Consider the following 23,695-nt stretch of genomic DNA (forward strand, 5'->3'; position numbering starts at 1 on the left):
CTGTTTGTTGGATTGAGTTGTTGTTTAGTATGGCGAAATACAAAATCACGAACTATGAATAAAATTGCACATACGAAGCAGATTTTTTCCGTGTTGCTACCCCGAGAGACAGCGCATGCGCGGGGCATTAAAGGGAAGTGAGCAAGAATAATAATAAAAAGCGGTATTAAAGGGGATTTCCTATCGCCTGTAAAAAATTGGAACAACAATTACACTCTTTGAAACTCAACCCAACCTATGTTTAACGTACAAGTATAAAATACATTAAAACATTTCATATACAATGTTAAAATACACCAAATTTACATTCATTTTAGCAATGTCTTTCAGTTATGATCATTTAATATGTAATATGTTTAATAACGTGTTATTATAACTTTCTGCTGTGAGAAATCAATCATAGAATTTCAATACAGTAATTGTTAATGAAATTTGATTTCTCTCTTTTCTTTACTTCTCTAACACACTCTCCATTACTGTGCACTGTTGATCCCAGATACCTAGACTCATCCACCTTCACCTCCTCTTCTCCCTGCAACTGTGCCACTCCACTGCCCTCCATCTCATTCACACACTCCTACTGACTTTCATTCCCATTTCCAGTGCGTACCTCTCCAGGCTCTTCTCCACCTGCTCTATACTCTCACCACTAATCACAATATCTTCCCCAAACATCATAGTCCACGAAGACACTTGTCTGACCTCGTCCGTCAACCTGTCCATCACCGCTGCAAACAGGAAAGGGCTCAAAGCTGATCCTTGATGCAGTCCAACCTCCACCTTAAACCAGTCTGTCATTCCTACTGCACACTTCACTTCTGTTACACTGTCCTCATACATGTCCTGGACCACCCTCACATAGTTCTCTGACACACCTGATTTCCTCTTACAATACCACAACTCCTCTCTCGGCACCCTGTCGTACGCTTTCTCGAAATCCACAAACACACAATGCAACTCCTTCTGACCTTCTCTATACTTCTCCATCAACATTCTCAAAGAAAACATTGCGTCTGTAGTGCTCTTCCTCGGTATAAAACCATACTGTTGCTCACAGATGGTCACCTCTTCTCTCAGCCAGGCTTCCACTACTCTTTCCCATAACTTCATGGTGTGACTGATCAGCTTTATTTCCCTGTAGTTACTGCAGGTCTGCACATCTCCCTAATTTTTTAAAATCTGTACCAGCATACTCCTTCTCCATTCCTCAGGCATCCTCTCCCTTTCCAAAATCTTGTTGAGAAAATAATAACTACAACAAATAGAGAAAAGGCAGCTATAATCCCCCGAAACACTTACCGCTGATTGGACGAGACATCTGTCACTCAAGACATACAGGAAGTAGAAAGTCGATTCGTGTGTGAATGGAAACGTTTATTTATTTTACATTTAAGTTACAATATTGGGAAAATGGTTTTGAAGTAAGCACAAAATCACACAAGAAACAAAATTAGATGCACAATTTCTGTTTATCTTACACGCCCTGTATGTCCTGAGTGACAGGTGTCTCGTCCAATCAGCGGTAAGAATTCCATTCGCAAACTATACCTTTTCAGATTTATCTGATTTGTCGTTGTGCTTTCTTATTTTTTTTTATTTTGGTTTTTATTACTCATCGTGACCATAATTTGCTAGTTTTTTCATGGATTTTTTTTAATTGTGTTTTCTGATTTGTTGCACTTCTTGGCCACCGTACCATTACATAGAGTTTTACTACACAATTAGGATTCCTCATTCATGCAAAACACACATGTGCACAGTAGATGGCAGCAACATATCCTACCACTATATACTACTAGATAGATAGATAGATAGATAGACAGATAGATAGATAGATAGATAGATAGATAGATAGATAGATAGATAGATAGATAGATAGATAGATAGATAGATAGATAGATAGATAGATAGATAGATAGATAGATAGATAGACAGACAGACAGACAGACAGACAGACAGACAGACAGACAGACAGAAGTGGTGATGTAATTTCCTTTTGTTTTTTACACTAACAGCTCAGTCTAGTGGAAAGTAGCCCCAGGCTTCTTCTTCTTTAATTCAACAGCTCTTTTTTTTTCATGTGGTGGGAGGAAATATTCAATATCTGAATACACAACCACATTCCCTCCACATTTGATTCAGCATATATATAAACATGCATAATGCTTTTGTTTAGTTCTCTGGTAGGTACATTTACATTGCATTTAGCAGACACCCTTATCCAGACCGACAATCATTTCATTTTATACAGCTGAGCAGTTGAGGGTTTGGCTTGCCATCGTAACTACTGAGCTAACACTCTGGTATTGTTACTGGTACGAACATATGAAGCATGCATCATTTTGCCATTAGACATAGACAAGGGTTTTTTTCTGGTCATTGCCATTGAATGCCCCTGTTTTGTATAACTTTAGTTTAAAGTTTAACATTTACCTATTCTACCACACTCAGTTCAGTCACGTTCCACCTTGTTAATTTAGCTGATGAGCCGATTAACCTGCAAAACTGAAATACTTGTAGGACTTTAGCAGGGGGAAACACATTGTAGAAATATATGGATATGTAGTGTGGATGCTTGAACCTGCTGAGGAAAAGCAGATGCTGTTGTTGGGGTTGTGTCTGATCAAAGAGAAAAAAAATAATGCTCTGCCATGAAGTACTGGTCAGACACCCACTTAATGTTTATTATTAGATTGTAGTCCTCCCATTTAATATTATGGTTAAGCAGCAATAACGATGTCAATAAAACATCATCTCTGGGCAGTTGGCTGACAACAGCTTTATTCCTATGCGCTCAGTATGAATACTGTGGAAACGCAAACAGACCCAGCTGACACAATAGAAGCTGGCCTGATAAAAAATTCATACTGTATGTGACAGCAAATAGATTAGAGTGAGATGGATCTTGTTTTTTCTGTCAAATCTGACTCTTAGGAATTTACCTCAATTTCTTGAAGCTGTCTGATATTAAAAGCCGACTTATTACTTTATTACTTTATTTAAAGCCTTCTTATTACTTGTAACTAAATTTACTCGATTTTTCTTTTTTATTTTGGAGTAAATCAAGTCAAAAGTATTATGTAGAATAAAAAAAAGAAGTACAGATATTTAAACACCGGACTTAAGTACTACAATGCTGACTGTACATTACTTTTCACTTCATGCATTAAACAGCAATTGGCTTCAGAAGATCTTTGATTTGACTTGAAATTGAAAGACAGTGGCAAGATTGAAATTATATTTGCATCATTTACCTTGTGTTGTAGGTTTTAAAAGGGCATTTTATTTTTACTTTCAGATTTCTCTTCCAACATATTTGATGGTTGATGGGCTGATTTGCCTCATCTGATGCCATAATGAAGTCTGTTTACATGTTGGCTTTGGGAATTATTGGACTCTACAAACAGTAATAAAATACACAACACTCTCCAGACACAAATTCATATGCATGTACAACACTAGATCAGTGGAGTACAATCACTGATATTTTTTAGATTTACAGCAAATATACTGTAATGGTATATCATGACAGAATGAGGTTTGTTCACTAAGGTGCTGGAAGATTCAGCTGTTGAGTATTAGCAAGGGTTAGGTGAGAGGTTTTACAATCTCATACTGGAGCCTCATCCTGCAGCCACACAAACTACATTCAGTCTAAGCACTTTGGTTTGTTTGTAAGCTGTTTTACATTTTTGCAAATTACATGCAAATGATATGCAAAATGTAAAACTGAAGCTTAAAATTCAACTAGCCAGCCTTCGCTCCCCACGCCGCCCATGACCCTGTCGCCGGTTCACCACTGTTCCTTCATTGGAGCACTTTTGTTAGATACTGATCACTGCAGACCAGAAACATCCCACAAGAGCTGCAGTTTTGGAGATGCTCTAACCCAGTCGTCTAGACATCACAATTTGGCCCTGCTTCTAACACATCAATTTTAAGGACAAAATATTTATTTTGATATATATATTTATTTTGATATATATCCCACCCACTAACAGGTGCCATGATGAAGAGATAATCCTTGTTTTTTTACTCACCGGTCATAATGTTTTAATGTCATAATGGTATGCCTGGTTGGTGTATTGAAGGACAGTGTATTTTTTATTTAAAACTGAAGCATTTAAATACCAACAAAAATCACTAAAGTAAACTGTGCAGTACGAAAAACGAGCAAAATGCAAAACCTTTTGCACCTGGTGCACAAGAGTTTGGCGACACGACTCGCACAATTTAGCCAGCTCTGTTTCACTGAAGTATTTTCTCCCAGGCATCTCTCTTAAAAACTTGAACTGGTACCAAATACCTGGCAATGTAATTAGTGACAGCATTTGTTATCTTGCCATCTGTCGCTTTTTTTCTTTCAGATGGAACTTTCTTGCTAAATAATGCCAAAGTTAAATTTTATTCTTTTTAACATCACCCTGTCTGCTGCAGGCACGTTGTGTTCAGCCGAAGCTTTTCATAATCCTTATATTTAGTATAGTGAAAAGTTTGAAGGTGGTGAAAGGGATCGGTCATCTTTTGACTAACATCTGACCTTTTAAAACCAAGCCACCTCGAACCTAGTGATTACGATCCATGTCCAGGAATGAATTCTTGCATGGATTTGGAGATTGCTGGTGTGTATTAGGTGAACACTTCATGCAGCATTATGACTGGTTAATGAAAACGAGTGACATTCTAAAAAAAATGATTTTGCATATCATTAAAACAATAATTACTATGCTATTGCACACTATGTATCGCACACCCTCTAGCGGTGACTTTGGGATACGCACACATGAAATTTATCCACTTGTGTGTACCTGAGTTTTTGAAGTGAATGTATACAATCTGTATAGAATTAAATCATTCATATTTCAATCTAATCTATACATTTTTCATATCCTAGCAGAATAATTTGCACATAGTTCTCATACATAAAACAGTCCTTTTCGACATCATCAAAACTAGTCACATATTTAGAGGCTACTGAATTGAATTGTACTGTGGAGTATCAGCAGATTCTGAGGAATTGTAAATTATTGAACTATTGATTTAAGATTGAACTTGTATCGTGTAGAGGACTGGGTAATATATTAATTATTAAAATAACAAGCTTAATTAAAGTATCTGATAACTGTTTGGCAGTCTTTAATAAAAGAGAGAGCTGGAGACAGAATCTCTTCATGAGGCTTCTTCTTTATTCATGATAGTTTGGAAGCAAATCCATAAATATTCCAGCTTTCTAAATATAGTACTGAGTTATTTGCGCTCCACACAATTTACATAATTATCTATTAGTTACAAAAGACATTCTTTTCCTAATGCAGCTCCTACTCACAATGTTCACAGTGTTCTCCCTGCACATCCTTCCCAGTGTTATCCTTATAGGCACCACTCAGGGTCAAACGTATCTCAGAGTCTCTGCTTCTTTACCCTAACAGGCCTTATCGACAAAACACGGTGACCCAATGTTTTCTCCTTCTGGTAACTCAGATATACAGAATGCATAATAAGGCATCAGAAGGCTAACGGCAGCCCGAAACATCTCAACACACGCATACATATCTAACGCTTTTCACTGCTATGCACTTAATCATGGTATCAATCATAAAATAATCTTTGCTCTGGATAAGTGCTTTTGTGGGTATTTGATGAACACAAAATTCAACACATTAATAATTCTGGCCATTATTCATTCTGGTCTCTATTTTAGGCAATATGTAGAAGTATAATGAAATTTGGTGTTTTGTCCTTTATTTGTGTTGCACCTGTGCATGTGTGTATGTTACACTGGTTTCCCATGTCTTTTTCATTTCTTAAGCAGCAGATACTCAGGCACCAAGGTGGACATTTTTTATATAGTTTTTAATTATTATTTTTTTTTTACATTACTTACTTTTTTTTTCTTATACTGTATTTCTTTCATGTCTACAAGTTGGACAGTTGTAAAAAGCATTTCACTATACGTCATACTCTGTATAAATGTGTATGTTATAAATAAAATGTGAATTTGAATACACCCATACTGAGTGGGAAAAATCTCTAAACCTGTTACAGGCACAAGCAAAGGCAACTTCTTTCGGCATGACATAATCAATACTATATACAGTATATATAAATATAATATATTTTATATATATCTTATAAAAGCTGCCAAAGTTAAGCCTCTGGGTTACGGATCACAAGGCTGAGGGTTCAAGCCTCACCACTACAATCAAGTCAAGTGAAGTTTATTTCTATAGCGCTTTTCACAACAGACATTGTCTCAAAGCAGCTTTACAGAATTTAACAGTTAAGGTGAACAATGTGTATTTATCCCTGATGAGCAGCCATGGCGACTGTGGCAATTAGATGTTATGAGGAAGAAACCTTGAGAGGAACCAGACTTAAAAGGGGAACCCATCCTCATTTGGGTGACATCATCAGTGTGATTATACTCTATAAAACAATACAAAACACCAGAGAGTGAGAACTAATAACAATGCTGCCTCTGTTGGGCTCTTGAGTGCGGCTTTGAAATCTCTAGTCCGAGGTTGCTGTATTATAGCAGACCTTAACATTTTTATAATCTAGAATATGGAAAGATTTTTGCTGTGCTAAAATGTACGTCATCTTTTCTGGCAGTCAACTTTCAAATGAATTATACTAACCTACCTGTCTGGATTGCCAAGGATGCCTGAGGGCCTGTTGTGTCTTTTTTCCAATACAGCATGTCCAAAACAATGAGCAGTTTACATATCTAATTTTTTCCTCAAATATCTGTGTTTAACACTTTTGGGTGTCTGTTGAGAGACACAGTCCAGATTATATTTTGGCCTCCTGTTTTTGGCTGACATGACCAAATAATATATACATATACATTCTTTTAAACAAAACAGTGTGCTTATTTAAGTTACCATAGCTTTTCTGCCAACTCCAAACAGTGTGGCCAGTCTTTTCTGACCACAAAGCTTTTTCACCTGCACCTGATACTCACCCCCCACCCCCAACACCCCCAAGCTATGCAAATTCTAATGCTTTACATGAGAATCTCAAGACGTCAGCAGTTTCTGTGATATTCACACCCAGCCTGTCAGGCACCAACAACCAAGCAACAGTAAAATCAGAAACACTCAGACACCTTTCCCCTATTGTGATACACGATACGCACAGTAATTGAAGCTCTTGACTTGTCTCAGCAGCATTTCATACATTTCATGCTGCACATGATTAGCAGATGTAAAGATGTTCCCATTAAAGTGATTGGTGCATGAATATGTGAAAGGATAAAGGGACAGGGCAACCCCAATAAAGGAACCGTGTTAAGACTGCTGTGTATCGATGGAGACAGGTGGACTTCTTTATCCTGAGGTTTATTCCCTTGAAAGAGTAAACCACACGATTCATAACAAAGGGCTCAACTGAACAACTGAGTTCAAAAAAAGGACATCGGTTATCTAAATTTCAGACTGAATCAATAAAAAAAAGTCATGTTACCTCATTGAAATCTTTGCACTAATCTCAAATTCCATTTCCAAAAGTGTTCGCTAACCATAAGCTCAAAGGAATTGCAGTGATGTGACTTGTCTGTTCTTGTTCTATTATTCTTGAGATCTGTGATGCGATAACCTTTAGTATACTTTACCATTTTATACGCTTTTATCCTACAAGCAACTTCCAGAATACGTCAAGATTATGAATTTCATTATCGCACTTCATAGCTCAAACTATTACCAGTGTACCTACTGATGTGACACCAACACTGTGAAGGAACATTGTTCAAACGTTTTAGTTGTACCAAATATTATCAAATATTTATTATTTTATAAATACTGACCTTAAAATTATTTTTCAATTGTTAAATTTGTTCTATAAACATTTTTACTTATCAGAGAATAGTGCAAGTTCTACTTGTGATAATACACCCCTTTATCCGTTACAACCCACAAGGCTGTGTACGTGACTCAACTGTTCTTGTGAATGCAGCTATTTAAATCATACCACCAAATGTGCCCACTAAGTGTAAGTGCCACACACACACACACACACACACACACACACACACACACACACACACACACACACACACACACACACACACACACAATTATAATCTTGTCAGTTAGCCACCAAAGTGACAAACATAGAGCTAGGCAACAGATAAATCATTTAAGAAAGATGCCTAAGAACTGCTAATAAAAAACACAAATTAAATCTGCAATAACATTGCATGCAATATTCTTGTTCAGATTGTACCACAAGATGCCAACAATAAAAATCCTCATTGTACAATGATATAGAAAAAAAAAGCAAGTCTCAGCATGTAAATATGTTACAGGTAACATGTGCTCACTGGGTTGACCTTCGCCCATACGGCATTCAGTCCACAAAACCTGCAATGAAGCAATTTGGACTTTGAAATGTTGGAAGGTTTTAATAGAAAAAAAAAAACTCAATACTCTGGTACTACGCTCAGACTGGAGTAGGAAAACTTTGTTTTAATTATTTAGGTCCTCACAACTGTGGGACAAAAATCAACCCTATTGCACTGTAGTATAACATATTAATTGGAAAGTAATTGGCTGCCTTTTTCACACATAACTAGAACAATGAGGACATGAAGAACTATAACATGGCTAAGCTGTAGCTCACGGAAATGGGACAGGGTGTCTCAAAGGACCTCATTTAGTTGCAAGAAAAAGCCAAGGGATTTAAATAGGCCAGAATTATGCAAGTATCTGCCGCCTTGATGGAAATATGAGCTGGTGTGCTGTTATAAAGATGATGTCGAACCCAAGAGGTGACAAAATACATGTAGGTTCACCTCCATTATTGGAAATGTTTGTCTTTCAAAATTGCCTTCTACATGTGTTAAGCAGTGTGTCCATTAACTACATATTGTGTTCTTAAACAAGTCAGCTGCAAAGATATTCATTTGTTCACTAATTTGTTCTATCAGCACCAGTTTTCTTTTCTTGTGCTTAAACAAATCACCAAACTCCAATCCCATATACCTTTTTATTTGGAATATTTCAACAAAACAGGCAATATAAAGAAGTAGTCCATTAAGAATTTGTAAAGGCTTTCATTAGAGGATGCAAAAGAAAATGAAAAACAAACCAACAAACAAAAAACAATATAAGGTCACTGTAACCGAAGATAGCTCTTGCAGAGTTCATGGTCCCTGATATCACCCCATCCTCCATTTTTGACATGAGGGGCAACTCCACCAGCCCCAGATGCAGGCAGTCTCTTTGTGATGAGCAGATTTTTTGGGAACAGCTGGTTTGTGCTGCTCTGAAGTATACTTTCTACCTTTCTCTTTTGATTAATGGGCATACATGTGGACTTCTTATGGTGCATGCCACAATCCCCAGCGTGAAAGATACGGGGAGCTTCACTCACCATGACCTTCCAGAAAGTGGGCAGACAGTTCACAGTTAGATGCTGAAGGGACCAGTCCCAGTTGTAATCATCGTAGGTGCAGAAGGCTTCTGTGCACCGGATGAGTTTTTGGTATGTGTCCCTGTCCATGGCCATGCCCATGTTGTGCTCTGTGGATTTCCAGACCTTCACCTCAACGCGGTTGGCTTTGCTGGCATAACCGATGTGCCCGTAACTCCCTAACGAAATAATGTCACAGTCAGCACACTGCTCCTTCTTTAGAGAGGTCATCAGCTTGAGAAGATGGTAAAATCTGGGGCTAAGTAGTGGTCCTCCTCGATAAGAAGCACCAATCCTTTGTGATCCTTCAGCGCACGGACCCTCTCCCAGACGAAATGTAATTTCCACCACCAATGGTGTTTTGTTTGGGAAAATTTCGCCTCACGGTAATGGCCAAAAGAGTCAGGGTACTCTGCATTTATGCAGCCGAGTTTTAAGGCGTCTTTCTTGGAAATGTCTCTAGGGCAGTCTCTAGGGTCATTCCCTGGAAACTCTTGAGGATACAGCTGGATGCTAAAAGGAAAGAATATCTGAAGGACAAGGCAGAAGTCGATCGATGAAACTATACTGTTAATCTCTGGCGACCAGAAGTCATGGCTGAATATAAGTAGGACATTCTCAATGCCTTTTGCCTTTCTCAAGCTTTCTACAAGCAACCTCAGGTACTCTGGTCGATTGTGAACCTGAATTACTACTACCAGGTCGTCCTTCTGGCGTTTTGACTTGAACTTCTCCTCATTCCTTAAGGTCTGGTCAAAGTTGATTTGGAACACAATCCCCCGGTACACCAGAGTGGAATTATCTGTCAAAGGTTTGAGTAAAACTTGTTTTTCTGGAAGCGTGTCATTGCCTGGTTTCCGGGTTACTGACGCTGTGACCTGTGCCAGACTACTAATGCTGCTTTTCTTTACAGCCTCCACTTCTTTAGGAAAAACAGGATTTCCTCTTTTCTGTTTCCCACTGCTCCAAACGGCAAATCCGCAGATTAGGACCACCAGAGTCAGGATCACCACTTTCCTCTTGTAAATTCGGAATCTCATGATAAGCTTTCACCCGGTGGGATATTAAAAATCAATGACTGTTAAAAAAAAAACCTGGATGGTAGATTTGTTGTTCAAAAATGGTATGTGCTCCAGATTGACTAGCAATCCTTTTGCCGAAAAATTAACATTTATCCGAAGGTCTCTAATTTTGGAATGCTACCATGAGATATCAGAGTTGCCGAGGAGGAATTCCACAAGGCATTGTGCTCAGTGGCAGGATAGTTGCATCTTAAAATCTGTGGAGCAGAAATAACACAAGAGGCTATTTTAATTTCAGTGACACCAGATTTACTTTCCCAGTTTAACAAAAACAAGGGAGCAAATTAATCAAACTCATAACTAACAGCTGATTAAACATTTTGAAGTTAAATGAACGCATTACACTGATTGAACTATGCAACCGATATCGCAATTGTTAATAAATTTAATTAACGTTACATCTGAATAATATAATCCAAATTAAAATAAAACCAAGTACTGGTTTTGAAGCTTGGAAAAAGACAGACTACATTTAAAAAGTGCCATGTGAGAGAAACAACGCTTTCAGGGGTAAGTTACTGAGTTCTTACAAACATGTTATGAGAATGTTACACATTAATGATCTCTGATGATGAGCTTAATAGAAAGATCAATTCTTATTATAGACAATTATATTATCATATATAACTATAACTTATTATAGACCGATCATCATTGATTGAGATACACAAACATAATAGTAGCTTAGTAAACCAGCTACATACAGAACAGCGAAGAATTCATTGTATAAAGTGAATACATTTTAATAATTTATCCGTAACCATGCGACAGTTGAAAAAAGTTAGTGTGTTGAAAGGTAAAGCCTGAAAAGCAACAACCCATAACCTGTGCCGGGGGTTGAAAAATTATTTTACAATGTTCCTGCCTTCCCATATGGGTGTCTGTAAAACTCAGACACAGAAACCTAAAGCATTGAGACCCAAAGGATTCAAAGGCAACAGATGCGTGTGAGCGAAACACTAACAACGACATACACTAGCATTATATATGTATGTATGTCTGTATATATCTTATACATGGACAATGATAAAGTGCTGAATCAGATGAACTGGTCTCCACAATCACCTGATCTACAGTTGAAATGCTCTGGAATGAGTTGCACTGCAGTGTAAAGGAAAAGCAGTCAACATGCAACTTCTCAAGATTTTTTTGGAGAACCTTTCCCTATGCCATGAGTTTGTTTACTACATCATTCCTTGTGTTCTGTAATGGTTTGAATGTCTTCAGCATTAATGTACACTGTAAAGTACAACAAAAACATTAGAAGGTGAAGGCGTTCCCAAAACTTTTGACATGTACTGTATGAATGTATATATAAAACGAGACACAGTAAAATAAAGAGAAAGCTGAAGACTTGTTAAATATGGTGAAGAGAAGCTGATTGAGGAGCACACTGACCTGTTCACGGAGGACCAGCGTCGAGTCCAGCTGCCTCAACTAACCAGGAAGTTAGCGAGCTAGCGTGCTAAACTGGTTGAATGTCATTAAAGCCGACGTTATACAGCACAGCCGCCCATTCCGTTTTACACAGCAAACGTGCATTCATTTAATAAGATCGAGATATTCTTGTTTTTTTGGGCTACTCTTTAATTACGACGTGAACAGGGACACGAGCGAGCTAATGAGATCATTAGCATCTCGGTAGTTCGGTGAGCAGATGTGCACCGCGAGGTAACGCTATAGCTATAGACAGGAAGCAACGAAGCAGGAAGAACAAGTCTCATGGAGAAAAAAATGTGTCGCAACCAGTTCTGCATTTCGACACACACACTTATGCACACACACACATACACGTCCACGTCCTCTCCCTCCGCTTTTGTGTGTGTGTGTGTGTGTTACTTACAGCTGACGTGGTTGTGCACTGCGGCTGTCATAGCAGCGAGATGGAGCTGGTCGTTTATTTTCAGTCCATTTCTGCGATCTTTTTCCTGTTCCTTCAGCTTCGGTGAAGGTAATAAAACATACACCCGGGCTGGATCATAGACATGAGCTTGGTAAAACCGTACTCGCTGACTATCTCTTTCCCATAATGCATCACACCTCCGGAGGCGGCTTTCTGTGTTATGACAGCGGTGATGTCAGAGCCAAGCTCAAATTCACACTGGAGGGCCACTTGATCCGCATCAGTACACTGAGTGTGGCTATACCAAGCCTGGCTCTACACCGAGCATGGTCCTACACCGAGCATGGTCCTACACCGAGCCTGGTCCTACACTGAGCATGTTCACACCGAGCATGGTCCTACACCGAGCCTGGTTCTACACCGAGCATGGTCCTACACCGAGCCTGGTTCTACACCAAGCATGGTCCTACACCGAGCCTGGCTCTACACCGAGCATGGTCCTACACCGAGCCTGGTCCTACACCGAGCATGTTCACACCGAGCATGGTCCTACACCGAGCCTGGTTCTACACCGAGCATGTTCACACCGAGCATGGTCCTACACCGAGCCTGGTTCTACACCGAGCATGGTCCTACACCGAGCCTGGTCCTACACCGAGCATGTTCCTACACCGAGCCTGGCTCTACACCGAGCATGGTCCTACACCGAGCCTGGTCCTACACCGAGCATGTTCACACCGAGCATGGTCCACACCGAGCCTGGTTCTACACCGAGCATGTTCACACCGAGCATGGTCCTACACCGAGCCTGGTTCTACACCGAGCATGGTCCTACACCGAGCCTGGTCCTACACCGAGCATGTTCACACCGAGCATGGTCACACCGAGCATGGTCACATTGAGCCTGGCTCTACACCGAGCATGGTCATATTGAGCATGGTCACACTGAGCCTGGCTCTACACCAAACATGGTCACATTGAGCATGGTCACACTGAGCCTGGCTCTACACTGAGCATGGTCACACTGAGCCTGGCTCTACACTAAGCATGGTCACACTCATTTAATTTCATTTCATTTCATTTTATTTATTTGACAGGGACAATGCAACATACATAGTGTCAAAGCAAGCTTGTCACTGAAATGCTACATAAAAAGTTTATAGCAAATGCTAATTTTCAACTCCATGAGCACTGAAACTAGCTCTACACTGAGCATGGGCACACCAAGAATGGCTCTACACCAAGCATAGCTTTACACCGAGCATGGTCAGTCTGAGCCTGGTTCTACACTAAGCATGGCTTTACAAAAGCATGGTCACACCAAGCATGGATACACCAAACAAGGTCACACACCAAGTATGGCTTTACAACGAGCATGGTCACACCGAGCCTGATCACACTGAGCCTGGCTTTACACTGAGCTTTGTCACACTTAGCCTGGATTTACACCGAGCATGATCACGCCGAGCATGGCTACACCCACTGGCCATTTTATTTTAATTATTCCTGCCACGTGGCATCATTACTATCCACAACCTGTCGCTCCACTCACTTATTTGGGTGTTGTATCATACTCATTAAAGCAGTAAGACTGACACTGGAACAGCATGGTAGTGGGTTTGTAGGACCAATATATTAGGTGCAGTACTATTTCTGGAATGTGTTTTCAATGAACGAATGAATAAATGATACACTACAGAGCATTTTGTTAACAATCAATGAGAAGCTGGGATAACCTGGCCCGAGTGTTCATGTTCGTACTGTCTTGACCAATTCTTATCAATAGCGAATCCAATAACAAAGGTAAAATAACAGGTAAAAAAAAACTTACAGGATTCAGGGTTGTGGTGCCAAGAAGAATTATAGCCAGACATGAACTAAAAACATAGTCAACACAAAGACTTGAAAAAAGTTGTGCTCATTGCTGCTACAAGTGTGTGCTGGATCTAATCACACATTCAGCACCTCTTTGAATTGGCTGTGTACCACAAAATGATATTTAATGCATGACAAAAACACACAATTATGTACATTTTAAAAGGTAAAAAGCACCACAGTATCATCCTGGAGTCTTCCCATTCACCAAGTGTTTTATTCGTCTGCAAACACATTATGGGTTTGATTTAAGTGAGTAAGAATAAGAGCCTTTATTTGTCATACATACATTACAGTACATTTCCAAGCTTGTTAGAAAGTTGGGGTCAGAGTGAAGGGTCAGCCATGATACAGCATCCCTTGAGCAAGGAGGGTTAAGGGCCCAACAGTGGTAGCTTGGCAGTGCTCAGCTTTGAACCCAAACCTTAATCAGTAAACCTAAATCAGAGCTTTAAACACTATTCTACCACCCCCTACTATTTATTATTCAATGATAAATTATGCTGTTTAATGGTTTCTGTTACATCTACTGTTGTGGAACTCTCTACAGATTAGTTTGTTATAGCAAGGAGAAACAATTTGACTGTATTATACACTTTACATGCTGTTTTTTTGCACCTCTTGACTGCTGCTACTGCTGTTTTTTGCACTGCATTGTGTCTGTTTATATATACTCCCAGTTTTTACAGTTCTCCTCGCACAGTACTGTTTAATCGAAGTATACAGTAGGTTTACTGGTCGGCGCTATCTTGGGTTTTGTGTCTTGTGTTGTCTGTCTGTCTGTCTGTCTGTACTGTTTATCATCTGCACTGTTTGCACTCTATGCACTTTACATAGCTTGTGTTGTGTTGTAGCTCTATGTTGTTGTTTAGTCTAGCACCAGGGTTCTGGAGGAACGTTGTCTCGTTTTTACTGTGTACCACTGTGTGTAGTAGAAATGACAATAGAAGCCACTTGACTTGACAGTTGTCACCCACCCCTTCTCTCCTGGTCCCACCCTCTCGCCAAAATGAACGTTAGCTTTGTTTGCTCAATTGCATAGTTGCTATAGTAAAACAAAACAGGTCTAGCCAGACAGGATTCTGGAGAAAATGCATCCCCCACTAACTTATTCTCAATTGAACAGTCAGTACAGTGTAATGTCAGTGATATTAATTCGACAATATTGGTTGACAATAGATTACATATTAATTGAGCAAAAAACAAATTCATGCCATGAGTGCTCCTACTGTCTGGCATCCATTCAAAATATATGAACATATACTGATTGAACAGATCATCCAGTGATTTTACTTCTGCATCCCTCTGGCTAATTCCTGCCTTTGTCAATTCCTTCAAAATGCATCTGTATGGTATAATCAAGAGTCACTGAGAATATATTTGAGATACATTAGATTAGATATATACCAACCAAAATAAGACAATTGTATAAAAAAGTCTACACTCTGTGTAACTCTTTTTATTTCCTGAAATATGATTTAAACACCACATACAACAACAATCATCTGTGACTGACATTACGGAATAAAAATGCATTTATTTAGACTCATTTGCACTCCTTCTCCTGTTGCATGTCAATGTCAAAAACACTGTCTTGTGTACGCCCCGCTTTAAGAATGACTGAGATAATGCTGGCTGACGTGTGATCTTCAGTCTGCTATGTAAAACCAGTAACATTTCTCACTTCTGTTTTAGGATTGAATTTTTGAGAAACTCAAACACTGCTTCTCATTCTACAGACAATTAAGAAGAGTGGTATCAGTAATAACCAGTGAGGGAACCCAAGTGAAACTTCTGTGAAGAAATGAGAGAAAGTTAATGTTATGTATTTGCAGTTTTTGGGTCCTAGTTGATGTTACAGAACAGTAAGCCACTAATTGAAACACTTAACAAACACAGCGACAGGACATTTGAATAATTGTGAAAAAATTCAACATCTGGAATATCTTTGGCCCTATTTGATTAAGACGTTAAAATTCTAAGTTGAAGCAAGTTGTGTCAAGAGGGTACATTGAACTTTATCAGATGATCAACATGAGTTTAAAAATCGGGAGGACAGTTCGATTACGCAATCAAATGTACACAACATAGCTAAAAGACAGACAGATGAGACACGTTGTGGGCTAAAATCTGTTCTTTGATCATAATGGACCTTCAAATATGAAGTCATAAAGACAAACGAACACACACACACACACACACACACACACACACACACACACACACACACACACACACACACACACACACACACACACACAAACCCAGATAAAATAGCTGACTACTGCATATATGTCGTAGCCAAATCAGATCCTCTGAATGAAACTTAATAGGTCTATAAAAAGTTTCAATAGAAGTACATGTGAGCTAATAAAATAATAAATGTTCCTACCTAGACGAGCCATTTTGTTTTCTTAAAGAAGCATAAGGCTGGTTTGGTTTTGATTATTATAACCACACATTGCCATGCAGAATATCGTGGTCACGTTACACCTTTTCTTATACATATTTTTATTTAAAAGGTTCAAATCCAGCACACGCTTTATTATGCTTATGAATCAAATGCTTCGACTTGGCAGGTAAATATATGATTCTAGGATTTCAACTGTATTTAAGATTTTATACTAAAATATCAAATCAACTCACAAACATTAGTTAATGCTTTTCACTCTATCACACTTAGAGCCCAATTCCACGTTTATTTTTGGGACAAAAGCTCACTCACTGTAGATCAGTGTGTTTCTTGTGCAAATTCATGTAATAAAAAACAGACTATTTAAGATCTTTAAAATCAAATGTATATTTTTTTTAGCAAAATGAGTAATAAATATAAGTAATAAGCACTGTGTAAATGAATACAGATATGGAACCATTGGAGTGAAATGGTTTGATAGAAGTATCTGGGTACGATCTGCTGCTAAACACCTGAGTAATGCAAGTATCAATACTTCAGGATTGCTCCGCAAATCTTTACTGTAAACATGTTCAGTAGGGAAGGAGCAGCAAAAAGGACAGTCGTATTATTTTACTAAAACCTATACTTTGAAAAAATTAAGCTACAACTAGTTGAGCAATTGAGGAATGCATTTGAGGGCAAAAGAAGTATTGCCACCTCACAGCTCCAGGATCCCGGGTTTGATATTAAGTTGTACAGAGCATTGAGATTTGCATGTGTGAATGTGAAAGCAGCAAGTGAGCTTAAAAGTGGCCAGAATATTTGCTTTTTACGATCACCATGCATAAATAAAGAGTTCGTGTGCACTCTAACTCCGGGTTTGTGTTACAAAGCAGCACATTTCTGACATAGTTACACAAATGAAAATGCAGAGAACAGGCAGTGAAGTGAAGTACCAGTGTAGTGAGGGGAATTTGTCAAGCAATTGTCATTTAATATGACATTACTGCCAAAACGGGTTTCCATTAATATTATCTTAACAAAAATTTACTTTAGTTCTTTTACCTACATAGTACAAACTGTTCTACGTTTGAATCCAATCCAAATCAGAATCACATTTATTGCCAAGTGTCATTGATTGCATGCACAGTACAAGGAATTTGTCATGTTGTGGTGGTGCTGTAAAATACAAAAAAACCTATAAAACTTAATTATAAAGTAAATAATACAGATAGAGACTTTAAATATACACTTTGTGCAGGATATATAAAAGTTAGGCAGTGCAAATAATAATATTCACCAAATAAGTCCAAGGTTGCAGGGTTGCAATATTAAATAAATCCATTAGGTCAGGGGTGTCAAACTCAAATTCACAGTGGGCCAAAATTAAAACCTGGGACGGGGCCAAACTCAATATTTTTTGAAAAATTGACTGCAATTGTGCATGTTTTCCGTCTCTCCAGATGTGTAATGTTGAACCTTTTCATATGGAAACAAACTGTAGTTTTGCATAAACATTGAATCTGGAACAACCAAAGTTTAATATTACGAACACATGAGAAATTAAATTTAAAATAAAACACACATCAGTGGTATTTGTTTCTTATTATGTCTCCCTCTCTCTGTAGGATTTCAAATTTCTTTATAATGTAAATCTTTTTTATACAGGCCAACAACACAACCAAAAATAATAATTTCCTTTACTTAAAAAAAGCAATCTTTCAACTATTACCAGTCCATGCCTTGGAGTAGAAAAAGTGCATAAAGACATCATTCATTCAAGCTCAGTTTTTACACTCTGATTTACTCTGATGCACATTGGTTCAAGCCAATGTGCATCAATGTCTGAGTTTAGGCTCTGAGTTGAGGAGATCCTCAGGATTGAGTGAAGGTGTTCATCAGTGAGACTCCTGAGTGGTGTTTTGTTCATCTTCATTAAAGAGAACAGTTACACACACAGATATGTGCTGGTGAACACAGAGAGGATTTGAGCAGCTTGGGCACGGAGTTGGAGCAGTGTTTCGAGGAGGAAACATGGAAACTGTGCAGCACACACAGAGTCGTACTTTGACTTGAGCGTGTCTCTACACTGGAGTTCAATCAGATCCATTTGGAGGTTGGTTGGTGCGCTTTCCACGTCAACCACAAACGGATTACTGAGCAGTTCAAATCTGCATTTCTGGGCTTCAAAGTCGGTAAATCTCCGTGTAAATTCAGCGCTGAATAGGCGGATTTTTTCAGCGGTCTCGACTGACGCGCCAACGCACTAACAAAGCATTCTGGGATTTGTAGTATTAGCGGTGTATGCGTTATATACTGGCGGGCAGCTCTAATACACATTTGATATGATCTCGCGGACCAAATATAATTACACCGGGCCTGAGTTTGACACCCCTGCATTAGACATATCGATTCAAAATGTTGTTATTATTATGTTACACTGAGTATGTTACTTTACATTTCAAATACTTTACAGTCTGTCTCCAACAATCATTACATATTATACTGTATATATTTATCAATGAAACCAATAACTTGTATCCTGGATTTAAACTTAACCTGTCAAATTTGATAAAATAAAGACATGAGAGATGGAATTTTAAGATAACTAATAAATATTACTATATATAGTAATAAATATATATATATATATATATATATATATATATATATATATATATATATATATATATATATATATATATATATATATATATATATATATATATATATATATATATATATATATATATATATATATATATATATGTGTGTGTGTGTGTGTGTGTGTGTGTGTGTGTGTGTGTGTGTGTGTGTGTGTATACTAAATATTACTATTATAGCTAACTTTATAGCTAACCTCTTAATAATTATTAGTAAACCTAATCTAGATTTAAAGTGAAATATCATGACAGCCAGTGTGGTTGTGATTTGATTACATCCTCAAGCTACAGTATTTTAGAGCTCCTTTTCAAATAAATTAAAAAATAAAACTTATATCAGTGTAAATTCTGTGCTTATAAAGAGTATAGGTTATACCTTTTTAATACAACAATTTCCCCTTATGCATCCTTCGGTTGTCCTACTGGAGGAACTCTCAAGGGTCTAATTCAAGTGTTTTTTATGTACCACTGTTTCTCTATTAAAAACAAGTTATTCCCATTTAGCAATTTTTAAGGTTTTGATATTTAATAAAAAAATAAAAGGAATTTAAAGCTATGCAATATAAATAAGATTTGTGGACACCTCACAATCACATCCACAGTTGCATTTTAATTTTCCTGGAACTAACAAACCTGAACATGTTCCAGCATTACAACTACAGTGTATTTAATAATGATAAATAGATAAATACTTGAAGCATTGAACCGTTTTAACTGTATTAAATGTATGATTTTATATTAAGAATTAATTAGTAAATATATTTTACGTTCTCAATAGAGTCCTCTGGTGGTAAGAAATGGTACTGCTCCTGTCTAAGATGCGTAAAATAATTAAAAGGTAAAACAAAAATAAATAAATAAATAAATAAATAAATAAATAAATAAATTAATTAATTAATTAATTAATTAATTAATTAATGTATGATGTAAAAGAGGTCAAATATAGACATTTATCAAACAGCATGTGATTTATATCATAGCGAAATTGTCATTTTTGTTGGGCTTTTGGTGCAATAATTTCTGTACAATTTAATTATACAGAAAGAAGGTAAACTGGACGCAGTGAGTGTTTCCTTCACCCTTCTGTTGTGTTTCAAATTGATCAGTTTTTCTGTTTTCCTCTATTTCCGGTCCTCATCTGCCTGGCATCAAGCTAAATGACTTTGCCAAAACTAAGAACATGAACACTAAATTATTTATATTTGGTTCTGATGATTTTTAACTGCAATAGCTGGGACTGTGTACTAAAATATTTACTAACTTTTAACACCTGTATTTATAGTATCTATTAAACTACAACAATAAAGCTATAGGGCTATCTGGAACTAGGAAAAAAGATGGATTAAAATAAATTATCCTTAGCTAAAAATTTGATAATACCCATATTTTACCCATAAGGTATACCCATAAGGGTATACTATTATACCCATAAGTTATATATAAGGGTATATTATACCCATAAGTTATTTATCAATCATATTATACAGCTGTCATTAGATAGCATGTATCAATTTTGAAAAAAAAAAACAACAACTGATAAACTGAGAAAATACAACTGCAAATTGTTGAAATACTTTTGCTGCATGAAATAATAAACTTGTTTTTTTGTTAAGCACCAATTGAATTGAACTAAAGGCAAACAAACAAACAAACAAACAAACAAACAAACAAACAAACAAACAAACAAAGAAACAAAACCAATTGAACGATTATAAAATAATCTTGCAATATCCGAAATGACCAAAAGGGGCAGCAATCACATTCCCGTTTGTAAAATCAGCATTGATTGCCCAGAAGAAGGACCGTCTTATTCGCGCATGCGTAGTTCATTTCCTTCCTTTTCGACATCCCGAGCGAAAGAGACAAGATGGGCCATCAGCAGCTCTACTGGAGTCACCCTAGAAAATTCGGTCAGGGATCTCGATCCTGGTCAGTAAATCTGATATTTTACATATTTTTAAGTAGTTTTCGTTGCTCTAGCGTTTTCCCTGTAGGCCACAGTGACTTAATCACATTACAAAAAGAGCGTGTTTAGACCGCATGGATGTTGCGCTCATTCCAACATGGCGGCTCGGGCTGGTTTGGGTTTGACCGATTACTACTGAGCTGCATTCTATCGGGTGTTAATGTGTTTACACAAACAAGAAATGTCAATGCATCCGGGTTTTGTTGCGCATTTAGAACCTCGTTAAAGTTATTTGCTGAAATCTACTGATTTATTTGTCCGGCTTCATGCATGTTGAAGTGCATGTTCCTGGTCAGAGTTACGGCGCCATTTCTTTCTATAATCTTTATGTATTTATTTTCTAAAAGCCTGAACCTCTTGTTTTATTTTCCCCACAGCCGTGTGTGCTCAAACAGACATGGTCTGATCCGCAAATATGGGCTTAACATGTGCCGCCAGTGCTTCAGACAATACGCAAAAGACATCGGCTTTGTGAAGGCAAGTACTCCTTTTACTCCATGATGTTTGTGTGCCTTGTGGAGGCACCTGACTTACTTTTTACGACTTCATAATCATGTTTTATAGTTCAGAAACATCCACTGGCTTCTTCCAAAATAATGTTGCATCTTAAAGTTGCTGCTTTTGGTTTGTTTTGGTTTTGTTCTGAAGCACTCATTTCCACCCCAAGTCTAATTTGGAGCTCATCAAATGTGCCTTTTGGGATGAAATACCAATGGAAGTTTTCAAAAAAGACCACAATTGACGTTTTGTTCTGTTTTTCTGACATGGAAATGTGAAAAGCTTTGATTAGTTACCTGATTCTTAAATGATTTAATTTGTACTGGGTAATATGCGTTATGGGATTAATGCTTTAACAGTACTTTTTTGTGTTCTTCAGTTGGATTAAAGATGTTGACGACTACACCAGAGCCATGTGGAAACACCATCCTTCCAGGCATTCGCTGTAAAGTCAACTGAAATGCAAATAAACACGTTTTCTGGTTAAATCTGTTGTTTTTCATTTGAGGGTGAAAGGTATCAAGTTTAGTTTAAATGTAAGAGTAGGTTTGTGGTGGAAAATCTCAAAACCCAGGACTTGATGTGTAAAAGCAAGAGAAAATGTTTAGCAATTCGGCAGAAAGTGAGCATCCCCATACTCTCACAACACGAGCAGACAGAAGGATCCCTGAGCTCTGAATAAAGCTTAGTTTTATAATCAAGCTTTGTAGAAAAACTGTACATACTGATTTGGCTATTCAAGCATTTTCTACTGTTTAACAAAGTTAAATGTTAAAAGTTAAGTTTCTTGCTGCACTTACACACTTAGATGAAAGGTACAGAAAGTCACAGTTCAAGTACAAAGTTAAATACAATTTCCCAATGGAATTTATTACCATATATTGATCTTGAACTATTTGACTTATTTGGTTGTAATGGGACAATTTGTAATCCACATTTTGTATAGTAATGGCATCTAATGCTGAGAGGGATGTTAGATTGTTGAGAGATGGTCCTCTACAATCCAGGTGCACTGTTTATAATGGAGATGATGCAAGTGCATTTATGCACAATATTTGGGGTAAATGTTTAGATCGTTACTGTAGACCTTCATTTGTGAAGCGGTCAAGATACAAATGACCCCTTAATTTATAATTTAACACCGAATTAAAAACCCGAGTCTGGCGGCACAACTTAATACCTACGTTATGTTCGCATATTCTCTCAATTTTCTCATTTCATGGTGGGTGCTATTTAAAAAAAAAAAACATCTGATTTTGAGTTAAGAGCATTGTCTGGCATGTATAATATAAACAAAATGCTAAGAAGCTTTTATTTCAGCAATATAAAGCTGATGCAGTGCACAGTGAAATGAGACAAAATTTCTCCAGGACCCTAATGCTACATAAAACAACATGAAGACACAGCACACAAGGTAGTGCTACATACAGAAAACAGCTACAGATTATGTTCTCCTAACCACAAAAAACACAATAGCATTGACTAGTAAACCTACTGTATAAGATTAATCACTTCAATGAGCAAAAGAGAGCTATTACGAGTGTATCTGAAAATGAGCAAATTTTTGTGCAAGAGCAGCAATAAAGTGGTGCAAAACAAGATGTAAACAGTTATTATTTATGGGTGGTGCTGACGACACGGATGTGTATGAGTGAAACGAGTATTGAGTGTGTTTAAGTTCAGATTGTAACAGTTCAACTCAAACACTCAATACTCATATAAATATATACAGTGCATCTGGAAAGTATTCACAGTGCTTTCATCTTTCCACATTTTATGTTACAGCCTTATTCCTAAATAGATTCGATTAATGAATTTCCTCAAAATCCTATAAACAATAGCCCATAATGACAGCCAACTTGAAGTTTGTTTGAAATCTTTGCAAATTTTTTATTAAAAAAAATCACATGTACATAAGTTATACTCATTAATAATTGGAGCATTTTTGAGGGCAAGGCTGGC

The 23,695-nt window shown here is 37.5% G+C and overlaps 2 protein-coding genes across 2 annotated transcripts; one reads left to right on the plus strand and one right to left on the minus strand.

Annotated features, from left to right (window-relative positions):
- Window positions 1-8,971: 8,971 nt before the first annotated feature.
- Window positions 8,972-12,558, minus strand: LOC124377443 (alpha-1,6-mannosyl-glycoprotein 2-beta-N-acetylglucosaminyltransferase-like). Its single transcript, XM_046836928.1, is given in 3 exon segments — window positions 8,972-9,665; window positions 9,668-10,690; window positions 12,337-12,558. Coding segments are annotated over 2 exon segments (1,338 nt in total). The 5' UTR covers window positions 10,452-10,690; window positions 12,337-12,558; the 3' UTR covers window positions 8,972-9,111.
- An 8,483-nt stretch (window positions 12,559-21,041) lies between these two features.
- rps29 (ribosomal protein S29) lies at window positions 21,042-22,221 on the plus strand. Its single transcript, XM_046836466.1, has 3 exons — window positions 21,042-21,198; window positions 21,613-21,712; window positions 22,113-22,221. The coding sequence occupies exons 1-3, from the start codon at window positions 21,137-21,139 to the stop codon at window positions 22,119-22,121; spliced, it is 171 nt and encodes a 56-aa protein (XP_046692422.1). The 5' UTR covers window positions 21,042-21,136; the 3' UTR covers window positions 22,122-22,221.
- The last annotated feature ends 1,474 nt before the right edge of the window (window positions 22,222-23,695 follow it).

Source organism: Silurus meridionalis, chromosome 23 (assembly GCF_014805685.1).
Source record: "Silurus meridionalis isolate SWU-2019-XX chromosome 23, ASM1480568v1, whole genome shotgun sequence".
Taxonomy (NCBI): Eukaryota; Metazoa; Chordata; class Actinopteri; order Siluriformes; family Siluridae; genus Silurus; species Silurus meridionalis.